General features: G+C 37.7%; 1 protein-coding gene across 1 annotated transcript in view; it reads left to right on the top strand.

The window, feature by feature from the left end:
- The window catches only part of RAB3GAP2 (RAB3 GTPase activating non-catalytic protein subunit 2), a 470,453-nt gene that overhangs the window by 425,503 nt on the left and 29,271 nt on the right, over positions 1-15,679 (top strand). Inside the window, 6 exon segments of the mRNA XM_053712514.1 lie at positions 9,661-9,696; positions 11,164-11,238; positions 11,490-11,708; positions 12,516-12,605; positions 14,252-14,470; positions 15,297-15,455. Of these exon segments, the coding sequence (XP_053568489.1) occupies positions 9,661-9,696; positions 11,164-11,238; positions 11,490-11,708; positions 12,516-12,605; positions 14,252-14,470; positions 15,297-15,455 (798 nt within the window).

Raw genomic sequence — 15,679 nt, 5'->3', positions numbered from 1 at the left:
AGGGTAACCTTTTTAGGTTTCCAGATAGATTCAGTGTCCATGACTCTGTCTCTGACAGACAAGAGACGTCTAAAATTGGTTTCAGCTTGTCGAAACCTTCAGTCTCAATCATTCCCTTCGGTAGCCTTATGCATGGAAATTATAGGTCTTATGACTGCTGCATCGGACGCGATCCCCTTTGCTCGTTTTCACATGCGACCTCTTCAGCTCTGTATGCTGAACCAGTGGTGCAGGGATTATACAAAGATATCTCAATTAATATCTTTAAAACCGATTGTACGACAATCTCTGACGTGGTGGAAAGACCACCATCGTTTAGTTCAGGGGGCTTCTTTTGTTCTTCCGACCTGGACTGTGATTTCAACAGATGCAAGTCTGACAGGTTGGGGAGCCGTTTGGGGGTCTCTGACAGCACAAGGGGTTTGGGAATCTCAGGAGGTGAGATTACCAATCAACATTTTGGAACTCCGTGCAATTTTCAGAGCTCTTCAGTCATGGCCTCTTCTAAAAAGAGAGTCGTTCATTTGTTTTCAGACGGACAATGTCACAACCGTGGCATATGTCAATCATCAAGGAGGGACTCACAGTCCTCTGGCTATGAAAGAAGTATCTCGAATACTGGTATGGGCGGAATCCAGCTCCTGTCTAATTTCTGCGGTTCATATCCCAGGTATAGACAATTGGGAAGCGGATTATCTCAGTCACCAAACGTTACATCCGGGCGAATGGTCTCTTCACCCAGAGGTATTTCTTCAGATTGTTCAAATGTGGGGACTTCCAGAAATAGATCTGATGGCTTCTCATCTAAACAAGAAGCTTCCCAGGTATCTGTCCAGATCCAGGGAACCTCAAGCGGAGGCAGTGGATGCATTGTCACTTCCTTGGAAGTATCATCCTGCCTATATCTTTCCGCCTCTAGTTCTTCTTCTAAGAGTGATTTCCAAGATTCTAAAGGAGTGCTCGTTTGTTCTGCTGGTGGCTCCAGCATGGCCTCACAGGTTTTGGTATGCGGATCTTGTCCGGATGGCTACTTGCCAACCGTGGACTCTTCCGTTAAGACCAGACCTTCTATCGCAAGGTCCTTTTTTCCATCAGGATCTCAAATCCTTAAATTTGAAGGTATGGAGATTGAACGCTTGATTCTCAGTCATAGAGGTTTCTCTGACTCTGTGATTAATACTATGTTACAGGCTCGTAAATCTGTATCTAGGAAGATATATTATCGAGTCTGGAAGATTTACATTTCTTGGTGTTTTTTTCATCAATTTTCTTGGCATTCTTTTAGAATTCCTAGAATTTTACAGTTTCTTCAGGATGGTTTGGATAAAGGTTTGTCTGCAAGTTCCTTGAAGGGACAAATCTCTGCTCTTTCTGTTCTTTTTCACAGAAAGATTGCTAGTCTTCCTGATATTCATTGTTTTGTACAAGCTTTGGTTCGTATAAAACCTGTTATTAAGTCAATTTCTCCTCCTTGGAGTTTGAATTTAGTTCTGGGGGCTCTTCAAGCTCCTCCGTTTGAACCTATGCATTCGCTGGACATTAAATTACTTTCTTGGAAAGTTTTGTTTCTTTTGGCCATCTCTTCTGCTAGAAGAGTTTCTGAATTATCTGCTCTTTCTTGTGAGTCTCCTTTTCTGATTTTTCATCAGGATAAGGCGGCGATGCAAACTTCTTTTAAATTTTTACCTAAGGTTGTGAATTCTAACAACATTAGTAGAGAAATTGTGGTTCCTTCATTGTGTCCTAATCCTAAGAATTCTAAGGAAAAGTCGTTGCATTCTTTGGATGTAGTTAGAGCTTTGAAATATTATGTTGAAGCTACTAAGGATTTCCGAAAGACTTCTAGTCTATTTGTTATCTTTTCCGGTTCTAGGAAAGGTCAGAAGGCTTCTGCCATTTCTTTGCCATCTTGGTTAAAATCTTTGATTCATCATGCTTATGTCGAGTCGGGTAAAACTCCGCCTCAAAGGATTACAGCTCATTCTACTAGGTCAGTTTCTACTTCCTGGGCGTTTAGGAATGAAGCTTCGGTTGATCAGATTTGCAAAGCAGCCACTTGGTCTTCTTTGCATACTTTTACTAAATTCTACCATTTTGTTGTGTTTTCTTCTTCTGAAGCAGTTTTTGGTAGAAAAGTACTTCAGGCAGCTGTTTCAGTTTGATTCTTCTGCTTATAATTTTAGTTTTTTTCATTATAAGATTTAAACTTTGTTTTGGGTGTGGATTATTTTCAGCGGAATTGGCTGTCTTTATTTTATCCCTCCCTCTCTAGTGACTCTTGCGTGGAAGATCCACATCTTGGGTAGTCATTATCCCATACGTCACTAGCTCATGGACTCTTGCTAATTACATGAAAGAAAACATAATTTATGTAAGAACTTACCTGATAAATTCATTTCTTTCATATTAGCAAGAGTCCATGAGGCCCACCCTTTTTTGTGGTGGTTATGATTTTTTTGTATAAAGCACAATTATTCCAATTCCTTATTTTTTATGCTTTCGCACTTTTTTCTTATCACCCCACTTCTTGGCTATACGTTAAACTGATTTGTGGGTGTGGTGAGGGGTGTATTTATAGGCATTTTGAGGTTCGGGAAACTTTGCCCCTCCTGGTAGGAATGTATATCCCATACGTCACTAGCTCATGGACTCTTGCTAATATGAAAGAAATGAATTTATCAGGTAAGTTCTTACATAAATTATGTTTGAGTCACCAGCTCCTACTGAGCATGTGCAAGAATTCACAGAATATACGTATATGATTTTGTGATAGGCTGATGGCTGTCTACTACTCATTTTAAGTTCAGACTAAGTGCAAGTGCAATTGCATTGTCTTTTTATCATGCATTTGTTGATTATACAAATCTACTGCATTTACTGGTCCTTTAACAGCTTTTCGTGCACATATATTTTTAAACGTGCAACAGAATTTTAAACCGCCTACTTTTTTGGCGTTGATCCACGTCAGCTTTTTGGCCTGTGTGCATTGGCATAATGGCGTACGTTTGGCGTGCTTTTTTCTTTATATGATGCCAGATTAATGCGTGCTTCCTCGCATATGTACGGTATTTAGATGCCAGGTGTCCTTTGTACTACTGCATGTCTGATTTTGATCATTTTTGAATTTGTTTGTTTTCATTTCCTTTCAGGGGAGTGTTTCCCTTTCTTTAAAGCTTTTTTATTGGTGATATTACCGTTTAGCTGTATGATTGTCCCTAAATCTGCCATAGAAGCTGAGTCATCTGAACATTTTCCTACCAGTGTTAAGTGTTTGTATTGTTAATTGTCTCTGGCTACCTTATGCAATACATTTTTTAATATTTTAATGCATTTTGACCTATCTAATGCTGCTCTTGCTTCTAAATGTGTTACTGCTCCTTTTGTTTGTTTCTTACAGGAGAAACCTACTAATTCCTGGAGTCAAGGATTTTATACAATCTATCTGTGTCTGAAATGTTGGTGGCCATGCCTCCTTTAAGTAAGCTTAAAGGGACATAATACTCATATGCTAAATCACTTGAAACTGATGCAGCATAACTGTAAAAGGCTGACAGGAAAATATCACCTTAACATCTCTATGTAAAAAAGTAAGATATTTTACCTCACAACTTCCTCAGCTCAGCATAGTAAGTTCTGTGTAAAAAGTTATACTCAGCTGCTGCCCAGCTGCAGGTAAAAAAATAAATAAAAATGAAGAAATGAACAGCAGCCAAACAGCATCAACAGTGCTGAGGTCATGAACTCTTTTATTGTGATCTCATGAGATTTGACTTAACTCTCATGAGATTTCATAGTAAACTTCCTTAAACTAAATAGGGAAATAAGATGAGTGTTCACGAAGCTCACTCCCTTAGCTGTCCCGGGACAGACATACTGATTTGCTGCTTAGAAGTCCTTTACAATGGGATGTGGCTACTGAGGAACTTTTGAGGTAAAATATCTTTCTATTTTACATAGAGATGTTCAGGTGATATTTTCTAGTCAGCTTTTTACAGCTATGCTGCATCACTTTCGAGTGTTTCAACATTTGGGTATCATGGCCCTTAAAAGGGCAGGTAAAAATGTACTGTCTACTATTTCTAAGCCTGTTTCTAGTCTTGAAGCTGCTATGTCTTTAGAGGGAGAGGCTTTGTTCTGATGATCAGGGGTCTACATCTGATCACGAATCTAAAGTAGATGGGGACAAGCTGGTTAATTGTTTAAATTCTGTTTTTATACCTGTGGTTAAATCTCCAGATATATTTCCAATCCCTGATGCGGTCTCTGAAATTATTTCCAGAGTATGGGATAACCCAGGTATTCCTTTTAATCCTTTTGCAAGGTTTAAGGAAATGTATCCTTTTCCAGCCTCCAATGTTACATTTTTGGAAACTATTTCTACTCTGGCTAAACATACCACTATTCCTTTAAAAGGCAGTTAAAATCCCTCCATAAGAGGGTTTTAAAGGGACACTGAACCCAAATGTTTTCTTTCGTGATTCAGATAGAGCATGCAATTTTAAGCATCTTTCTAATTTACTCCTATTATCAAATTTTCTTCATTCTCTTTGTATCTTTATTTGAAAAGCAAGAATGTAAATTTAGATGCCAGCCCATTTTTGGTGAACAACTTGGGTTGTTCTTGCTGATTGGTGGATAAATCCACCCGCCAATAAACAAGTGCTGTCTGGGCCTGAACCAAAAATTGGCTGGCTCCTTAGCTTAGATGCCTTCTTTTTCAAATAAAGATAGCAAGAGAATGAAGAAAAAATGATAATAGGAGTAAATTAGAAAGTTGCTTAAAATTGCATGCTCTATCTGAATCACGAAAGAAAAAATTTGGGTTCATTGTCCCATTAAGCAAGCAGGTTATCTTTTTAGATTAGCCGTTACTATTTCTGATGTGGCTGCTGCTTCTTCCTTTTGGTTAAATAATCTTTCTGAGCAGTTGTCTGATGATTCTGCTAGTGAAGTTTGTTTTTTTTAAAAACCTTTTTGGAGTTGCTCAAATGTGCTAATGCTTTCATTTGTGATCCCACTTGATCTGTAATCTCTACAGATGCAAGTTTTTTAGGATGGGGGACCATCTGGGGGTTTTAGAGAGTGCAAGGGTTTTTAGTCTCCTCGGGAGGTGAGGTTTCCTAATAATTTTTCAGAACTCTGTGTAATTTCCAGAGCCTCTATTGGAAAGAGAGTCTTCTCTCCGGTTTCAGATAGACTATGTTTCAGCAGTAGCATATGTCAATCATCAAGGGGAAACTCGGTTATCTAGCCATGCGGGATGTATCACAAATTATTTCCTGGGCAGAAGACAATTATTGTCAAGTTTCCGCTGTTCATATTCCTGGAGTGGACAGCTGGGAAACAGATTTTCTCAGTTGTTAATCCATCCAGCAGAGTGGATTTTTTCATCTGGATGTCTTCAATCAGATAGCGGATCTTTGGGGTTATCCAGAGATAGACCTGATGGTCTCTTTGTAGAATCTCTAACTTCCCAGGTACTGTGCGAGGTCCATGGACCCTCAAGCAGTGTTTGTCGATGCTCTGGTAGTTCTGTGGTCATTTTTACTAGCTTATGTTTTTTCCACCTCTGGTTCTTCTTCCCAGGGTGATTGCTATGGGTGTCAGTGATTCTAATTGCTTCAGCTTGGTCTTGCAGAGTTTTATACGTGGATATAGTTCAGATGTTAAGTTGCCTTCTTTGGTCTCTTCCTTTGCATCCAGACCTTCAGTCTCAAGGTCTGTTTTTTTCATCCTGGTCTCAAATATTTTAAGCTTGATAGCATGGAGATTGAACCAATAATTCTTAAGAAAACAGGGTTCTCTGATTCTGTTATTGAGACTCTGTAACAGGCTTTTAAGCCTGTGTCCAGGAAGATGTATTTTAAGGTTCGGAGGACCTTTATTTCTTGGTGTAAGGATCATAGTTTTTCCTATCATTCTTTTAGAATTCCCAAGATTTTGCAATTTTTACAAGTTGTTTTGGATAAGGGTTTATCCACCAGTTATTTTGAAGGGTCAGATTTCAGCTCTTACAGTTTTTTCCTCTAGAAGATTGCTAATCTTCCAGATATTCAAAGTTTTTGTTCAGGCTTTGGCTAGAATTAAAGGGACAGAAAACCCCCCAAAAAATATTTCATGATTTAGATAGAACATACAATTGTACATAACTTTCCAATTTACTTCCATTATCAAATTTGCTTTGTTCTCTTGTTATCCTTTTGTTGAAGGAACGTCATTGCACTACTGGCAGCAAGATGAATACATCTAGTCATCCAATTAGCAGCAGCATTATTGTAGGATATGTGCAAATTCTTTTTCAACAAAGGGATACCAAGAGTACAAAGCACATTTCAAAATACAAGTGAATTTAAAAATGTCTTAAAATTAAATGCTCTATCTGAATCATGCAAGTGTAATTTTGACTTTCCTATCCCTTTAAGCCTGTTAAACCAATTTTTACTCCTTGGAGTCTTATCTTGGTTTTGAAGGTTTTGCAGGCTCATCCTTTTGAGCCTAGTTTCTTGTTTTTTTTCTTTTGCCTATTTCTTCTGCTAGAAGAGTTCTGAGTTATCTACTCTTTCTTGTGAACCTCCTTATCTTATTTTATTTTTTAAGGATAGAGCAGTTTTTAGGACTACATTTGTTGTCTTGCCTTTGGTTGTTTCTTCTGACTAGATCAGTTGCAAAATTGTTGTCCTTCTTTATATCCTAATGCCTAAAATTCTTCAGAGAGTATTTTTTGCATATTTTAGACATTGCTATGGTGTTGAAGTATTATGTTGAAGCTACTATAGTATTCATACAGACGTTTAGTTTGTTCTCTTTTCTGGTTCCAGGAAAGGGCAGAAAAGCTTCTGCCATTTCTTTGTCTTCTTGGTTGAGATTTCTGATCCATAATGCTTTTTTTGGAGGCTTCTCAGCCTCCATCTTAACGGATTACTGCTCATTCTACTAGATCATTTGCTATTTCTTGGCCTTTTAAGAATGAGGCTTCAGTTGACCAAATTTGCAAAGACACTACTTGGTGGACTTTGCATACTTTTACTAAATTCTACCATTTTGATATTTTTGCTTCTTCTGAGGAGGCCTTTTGTAGAAAAGTCCTTTAGGTTCTCCTTGGGTTCTGGATTTACTTTTTCAGTTTAAAAAAAAAAAAAGATGATGTTTCTTAAATCCCACTCTTTATGTTTCATTACTCATGGACTCGACAGCGTGGTTATTATTTCCCAGTGATACTGGATTGTGGACTCTCACGACCTATATAAAAGAAAACATAATTTATTCTTACCTGATAAATGTATTTCTTTCATGGTGGTGAGAGTCCATGAGACCCCACACTTTGTTTTTTCTGGTGTTGATTTTTTCCTTGCGCACATCTTTTCTCCCTTCTCTCTCTTTTTTGTTTTTTTTTTGCTCTTATGTCTTTTCTTTTGCTTGGTTATATGTTAGATTGCGGTATCAGTGGGGTGGGAGGCGTTTTATAGAGCTTTTGGGGGTTTGGAATCTTGGTCTCCAAGTGTCAGGGAAGAGTCATTTCCAGGAGTAATGGTTTGTGGACTCTAACCGTCATGAAAGAAATTAATTTACCAGTTAAGCATAAATTAGGTTTTTACTTAGTTCTCTTATTGACTTATGTTACATAAAGAAAGTCAGTTAAATGGTTTCTCAATACTTTTAGGTTTTAGAGGAATTAAAAAAATACTGCTGTTTTTGAGTAATATAATTTTAGTTGTTTGTACCGCTGCTGTTCTTGATTTAGAAGTTTAAACGATCAGCCTTTCTGTATTATTGTTCTTTCTAGATTGGTTAATGGCAATTTTTTTCTGTAGTCAAAATCTGTATTTCTCACTTTTGTAAAACCATATTTAGGAGTTATGTGTATATGGTCTTGTCTGTTCTTGGATTAGGTAGAAACTTCCAGGAGTCTTCAGTGGTACATCCCCTTCTTGCTAGTCTTAGTTCAGTATCTACCTATTTGGAATTGTATAGCCCTAGGCTGTAGGGCTTGCTAAATAGTTAATTCATTTATCTTTTGTACAGTCAGCATGTACACTACTGAATCCAGCCACCCCACCGATAATAAGTGCTCCGTCATGCACATCCAACCCTGTACACATGAGTTTCTCCTGTGTTTACTCCTATTTATAGACTGTAGTATAACAGCCACTTTAAAACTCCCTATTTTCTCCTCCCTCCTGTAAAACTGGCTGTTCCATCCTCTAAAACTTTATGCCCCCTCCTGTAAAACTGCCTCTTCCATCCTCTAAAACTCCTTGCTCCCTCCTCTGAAACTCCCTCCTTCTTCTGGTTTTACTACCTCCTTTCTGCTACCTCCTCTGTCCTTCCTGCTTCATGCTCCCTCCTCTGACCTCCCAGCTTCATGCAGGCAGCAGGGAGCAAACATTACAGAGGATGCAGCATGGAGGAGGGAGGGTAGAGCAGGCAGCATGGAGGAGAGAAAAGGAAGCAGGGAGGACCGATGAGGGAGGATAGAGCAGGGAGGACAGAGGAGGTAGCAGAAAGGAGGCAGTAAAAGCAGAGGAAGGAGAGAGTTTCAGAGGAGGGAGCATGGAGTTTTAGAGGATGGAAGAGCCAGTTTTACAGAAGGGAGGAGGAAGGAGGGCGTTTCAGAGGAGGCAGCATGAAGCAGGGAGGACAGAGGAGGTAGCAGAAAGGAGGCAGTAAAACCAGAGGAAGTAGGGAGTTTCAGAGGAGGGAGCATGGAGTTTTACATGAAGGAGGAGAAAGGAGGGAGTTTTACAGGAGGGAACAAGGATATCCTAAAATGTACACTTGGTTTGCCTTGCATTTGATTACAAATTTATTATCATTGTGTTAGCTTTATTGCAGGCTTTATTTGGTAGGCACCTGCTCCTGAGAAATAGACATTTATTTTACCCACACTTGCTTTCTTATGAGTAGGTTCAGTACTTAAAGTGTCATGAAACCCATAATTTTTCTTTCATGATTCAGATAGAGAATACAATTTTAAACAACTTTCTAATGTACTCCTATTATCTAATTTGTTTAATTCTCTTGGTATCATTTGTTGAAGGAGTAGCAATGCGCTACTGGTTTCTAACTGAACACAAGGATGAGCCAATGACAATCGGTATATATATGCAGCCACCAATCAGCAACTAGAACCTGGGTTCTTTGCTGCTTTTGAGCTTGCCTAGATAAACCTTTCAGCAAAGTATAATAAGAGAAGGAAGCAAACTAAATAATAGACTTAAATTGGAAAGTTGTTTAAAATTGTATTCTCTATCTGAATCATGAAATAAAAATTTGGGGTTTCATGTCCCTTTATGATTGATTCCTTTCTCACAGCAAATATAGGCATGACCTGTCATACATTATGTTTGCCTGGTCTGTTTTCATCATTCGGATCAATACTATTTCTCCTCTCAATAGTTAATTAATAGCCAACCAAGGACATTACTGAGGTAGAAGGGAAAAAGACAACATATAGGTATGGGGATTAATATTAAAATGTTTATTGAAGCTCCTCTGAAGAGCTCTGCCTATCTCACAAATGAACTATATGACACTATATGCCGACTAGTACCTGAATATTATACTGAGTGTAAAGACATTGACTTGCTGTTAAATAAATCTTGATTTGTGTTCAGATAAACTGCAAAATAATGGGGTTTTTTTATCATTCCTGTTTTAAAGGTTGGAAAAGCTCCAAAGGACAGGCTGTGCAGAAGGGTAGGTACAGTGTGATATGTTTTGCTTTATTCTAGAGCTGCAACAACTAATCAATATAATCGATTATTAAAATGGTTGTCAAAGAATTTTATAATCGATTATGTTGGTTTGCAAATTAGTTGGTCTGTGCACAGCACCAGCTGCTTGACTCCAATGAGCTCCTGCACATAGTATTGTGTTTTGTGGTTATGCCTTTAGCCTAAAATACATTTGTTTATATTAAATCATCTGTTATTTTAAGTGCAAACTAGATATTTTTTCCTTTAACCTTATAGCTGGTTATTTACCATTGCATATAGATATTCAAGATATTTTTATGTTAGAATGATGTCCAGGCTTACTTTGTCAAGAGGCCCCTTGCCAAGGAGGAAAACACTTTGTATTGGTGGAGAGCTAACAAAGATAAATAGCCCACCTTGGTGAAATTGGCAAAACTTTACTTATGCATCTCAGGCACCTCAACACCATCTAAACGCCTCTTCTCTACTGCAGGCAAAATAGCTTGCAAAAGGAGAGCCCGCTGAGCCAGGAGCATGTGGTCATGGTGACATTAGACAAACAGTTGTGTTAATGTTAAGTTTTAGTCTGAAGTTTATATTTGTAACACTCAGTATGTGGATTTTTTTTTAAATATCCGATTAGTCTATTAATTGAAAAAATAACCGGCCGATTAATCGATTATGAAAATAATCGTTAGTTGCAGCCCTACTTTACTCAGAAACATTCTGTTAGTGCTGCTTCTCACTTTTAAATAAGTGCTTAAAGGGACATGAAACCCAAAAAAGTATTTAATGGTTTAGACAGAGAATACAATTTTAAACAACTTTCCAATTTACTGCTATTATTTAATTTGCTTGCTTCACTTGTTATCCTTTGCTGAAAGGTTTATCTAGGTAAGCTAAGGAGCAGCAAAGACCCTAGGTTCTAGCTGCTTATTGGTGGCTGCATATTTATATCGATTGTCATTGGCTCACCCATGTGTTCATTTAGAAACCAGAAGTGCATTGCGGCTTCTTCAACAAATGATACCAAAAGAATAAAGCTCATTTGATTGAAGAAGTAAACTTGAAAGTTGTTCAAAATTGTATGTTCTACCTAAATCATGAAATAAATTTTTTGGGTTTCATGTCCCTTTAAGATGGTGTTGCATTTTTATAGGAATCTCTTCTTTATTATTGCTTTGCAAAAAATATAAAACTTTATAGGTTTTAATTCTAAATGTATTGATGATTGTGTATGTGCATGCGTATATCAATACATATGATAGATAAGATAGAGGGATAGATTATATAGGATAGATAAGATGGAGGGATAGATAGATGAATAGATTATTTAGGATAGATAAGATAGAGGGATAGATAGATGAATAGATTATATAGGATAGATAAGATAGATACATACAGATATAGGCAGCATTCATGTTACCCCGTAGAATCATGCAATTCTGTTTTGTGCCTCCACCAATAGGATGTGGGAATGAGTGATACAGCAATGACCTCATTCCTTGGAAGCTGTTCAGATCTGATACAGACAATGATGGAGGTGAGTCGTTCAAACCTATTATTCTACCAGGTTTTTATAATTCACAGTTTTATTATTTTCTTCTGACATATTTTTGCTAAACTTAGAAAAAAAACATGGTATTCATATCCAGGGAATTTCATTTATCTTAATAGGTGCTTACATTTTTAGTATTTCACCAAGATTTTGTAGGAGTTATGTATGGGTTCAATAATGGAAAAAGTCTTGATGTTTAACTCAAAGTTGGACCCTGCACCTGTGTGTCATTTTAGGCTGACGTCAACAGGGAGGAGATGCAGGCTCCATTGCTGGATGTTGAAGATGCTTGGATGTCAGTGGAAGGGCCCACGTCTATAGTGGAGCTTGCTCTGGAGCAGAAGAACATACACTATCCCTTGGTGGAGCACCACTTTGTTCTCTCCACCATCTTGTATGCCATCATGAGGTTTTCTCTCAAATCTGTAAAGCCACTTGCTCTCTTTGACAGCAAGGTGAGTGTTTGCCACATTGCCATAACGTGTTGCTATGGAATAATCTGTAGTCAACATATAAAACCTCCAATTAAAAGGGACATGAAAGGCAAACATTTTCTGTCATTCATAAGAAAAACAGCAATTATTTATGTCAACTCAAGAAAGAGGTTGTGTAAAATCTCTGTATACTACAATGCACAACTGATACCATTATCCAGTGATCATTGGCTAAAAAGGGCAATTCCCTCAGCTGTAATAGTAAATAGTGTATGAGGACACAAAGAAGATTCATTCAGAACACGAACATTGACTTGAATTTCTGCTTTATCATACTTTATTCTTGATCTGTTGGTGGTTTAATCCACAAAATATTGCTGTAATTTTATTTATCTTCAGCTAACTTATGAGTGTTCTATAACGGGCAAAGTTAGATGTAATTGACTTTCATAAATACCAATATTTCTTAATAAGCAGGTTTTTTTCAGGTTAAATTTTTGACTGTTGTACAGCTTTCTGGAGCACTGGCAGATGAGTCATGAGAGCTTCTTTTTGGTTTGGGTCTCAATACAAAGTTTATGGATTAATAATCAATCATGTTCAGTTTGAGACCAGGTAATAAGAGGCCATTTTAGGAGAGACGGAATTAACCGTTTTAATAGAGACTGAATCAACCACTCATTATTTGTAGTTATCAAGACCCATTGCATCTGAAACAAGTACTTTTACTTACTATTCCCATTTTCAGAATTGATTGTCTGTTAAAACTAATTCACAAAAGGGTCAAATATTAGGTGTTTCTAATTTTCTGTACACTTATTAATGCAGGGAAAAAATGCATTCTTCAAAGACCTGACATCAATCCAGCTTCTGCCAAGTGGAATTATGGACCCAAGTATAGTGAGCTTTAGACAACAAGTAAGTTGTTTTTTTTGTCATCAATGGTTAATTTAAGATTCATGAATATTGTAAAAGCAGAGGTTAATACTGAAAAGAACAGATAGTAAGATGGTCTCATGGAGCCGTTTTCCAGTGTTCAAATTGGTTGTGTAATTAATTAAGGCCAGATTACGAGTTGAGTGCAAAATATCACATACGCTAAAGCGATATTTGCACTCAGCTGAGTAATACCAGCTCATGCTAAAGTGCACTGGTGTTACGATATAGGTGCAATGCGAACGTGACCTCGCTTTCGCATTGCACGGAAGCATTGCGCTCACAAGAGCGTGCTTCCATAGGCTCTAATGGGAGCTTCGTTCTCATGCCGACAGACACGGCACAGAACATAAGCGCAGTGAAGGGCGTAAGTAGCACTGCGATGGGCAGCAATTTTAAATGTATATGAATTAAATACATATATTTGTATGTGTTAATGTGTATATACACATATTAACACATAAATATATGTGTATATAAGCATATATATTTTTACTGGGAACACACATTTCCCATAGACCGCAATGTAAAGGCACTTTTCTCAGTGACGTTTTTTTTCTAAAACCCCACAACCGCCAGTCTTTAACCCCTTTAAACTGCCTAGTGCAGTATTTTTTTATAAAAAAAATGCTACATTTTTATTTCATTTTTACAGAGCCCCTATCCACCCTTCTTATTTAATTATAGAAGTATGAGAACCCTCATGTGAAAGAGGGACTGCACCTCTAATTTTTAATATGATCACCATGGTAATGGTAATAACCTGCCCCAGGTTTATACCTTTAATGTGTTTAAGGAGGGGGAGGTGTCACTTCTGGAGCCCCCCTCATAAAAAAACAAAGGGGTATGAGATCCCAATTTAAAAGAGGGGAACCCCCTCTTTCCTTTGTGGGGTCTCATACCCCTGATATTAATAGGTGATTAGCATTAAAGTGACACCTGATATTAGTAGATGATTGGCATAAAAATGGCACCTGATATTATTAGATCATTGGTATAAGAATGGCAGTCACCTACTTAATGTATTTACTGTAAGGGGGCAGTGGCCCCTATCACCTAAATACAGCATATAACACACATATACTCAATACCGCTCACATGAAAGAGGGAATGGTCCATAATAGGGAATGGTCCATAATAAAATTATGGGTTTCATATTCCTTTAAATAACAGGTGATTGCCATAGAAATAGCAATCATTTGTGTTCTAGGTGCCTTTTATAGTCATCTGTGCTATTCATGTGACCCAAGCACAAAATGTACACTATAATGGGGAAAGTGACCCTTTTTTTAAAAGGAGGGGGAGTCACATTTCCTGACCAAAGTTAACAGTGATCATCTGACAGAACCCATACTGTAAACTGTCCTTAAAATTAGTTTGACCAAATATTGAATAGGTTGACACAGTGATGGCAATCCTTGGCACTCCAGATGTTTCAGAACTACATTTCCCATGATGCTCAACTGGACTTTAGAGTGCCTAAGCATCTTGGGAAATGTAGTTCTGAAATATCTGGCGTGACAATGTTCGCCATCACTGGGTTAATAGCTGCACAAATGAAGGGACACTGAAAATCTAATTTCTGTTGGAATCATTTTCTTATAGTGACCAGTTTTAATCTTTCGCAGTTCCTACTGAAGGTTGTTAGTGCAGCGGTTCAGACGCTGTCCCAGTCTCAGCATTCTACAGAATCAGTAGAGGTCCCACCGCAGACACCAGAGAAATATGTCGATTGGCCCACAACGGCTGTAGAACTGGCTCAGCAACTTCAAGTGAATGATGATACAATAAGGCGACATTATGTTTGTGAATTGTACAGCTATGGATTGGACCACTTTGCAGAAGAGGTAACCACATAGCTAAGTTGTCTGTGAAGAAATTGTTTTACATTTGATTAGTGAATTCATTTAATTTCTTGTGCAACATGCAATAAAAAGAATTTCTACAGTAAATTTTGATTTTACATTTAAATGAATTGGATAGAGCGTGACATTTTTATACAAGTTTCCAATTTACTTCTGTATCAAATTTGCTTAATTCTCTTGGTATCCTTTGTTACAAAGTAATATTAGGTGACCTCAGGAGCGTGCTTGTGTCTTTAGCCATCTGGCAGTAGTGGTTGCAGAAACGTTTATAGCAATGTTATACATAGTTACAATAAATAAAATAAATACACATGCAAGCTCTTAAGCTCCTATCAGCTTACCTATGTTTATTTTTCAACAAAGGATAACAAAGCAAATAGAAATAAATTGGAAAGTTGTTTAAAATCGCATGCTCTATCTGAATCATGAGCATGTTTTATTAAAGGGACATTAAACCCAAAATTTTTATTTTATGATTCAGATAGAGTATACATTGCAATTTACTTCCAATAACAATTTTGCTTCATTCTCTTGGTATCGCATATTGAAGGGGCAGCAATGAACTAATGGGAGCTAGCTGAACACATTGGTAGCCAATGATCCTACCGAGTTATGTTTTTCAAGTTCAACAAAGGATAGCAAGAGAACAAATCAAATTAGATAATAGAAGTAAATTGAAAAGTTGTTTAAAATGATGAATCTGAATCATGAAAGAAAAATGTGTTTAATGCCCCTTTAAGCTGTCTGTGTTGAAACTAGAGCAATGAGAAATCCGGCACTGCATACTGACGCATTGTGTTTCTCTTAGGCTATACTACAAGTCCTTGATAAAGATGTACTGGCATCACAGCTACTGGTGCTTGCTGGGCAGAGGCTGGCGTACGCTTTACTCCACACTCAGACAAAGGAGGGGATGGAGCTGCTTGCACGACTTCCACCAACGCTGTGTACTTGGATCAAAGCAATGGTGGGTGTCCCAAGGACAAATTATACTGGAAGGTCTTTTGTGTTGGGGGAAAAATTATATGGATAATCTAGATATTATGTATGAGATACAATTGTGCAACTTTCTAATTCTTTGTTGAAGAGTAAAGGTAGGTAGGCTCAGGATTACCATTGTACTACTAAGATCTAGCTGAGCACATCGGGTGAGCCAGCTAGCTCTCAGTACCACATTGATGCTACTGACCC

This window comes from Bombina bombina, chromosome 4, assembly GCF_027579735.1.
Source record: "Bombina bombina isolate aBomBom1 chromosome 4, aBomBom1.pri, whole genome shotgun sequence".
NCBI lineage: Eukaryota > Metazoa > Chordata > Amphibia > Anura > Bombinatoridae > Bombina > Bombina bombina.
The sequence above is the reverse complement of the archived record's forward strand: the minus strand, read 5'-3'. Positions and strand labels throughout refer to the sequence as shown.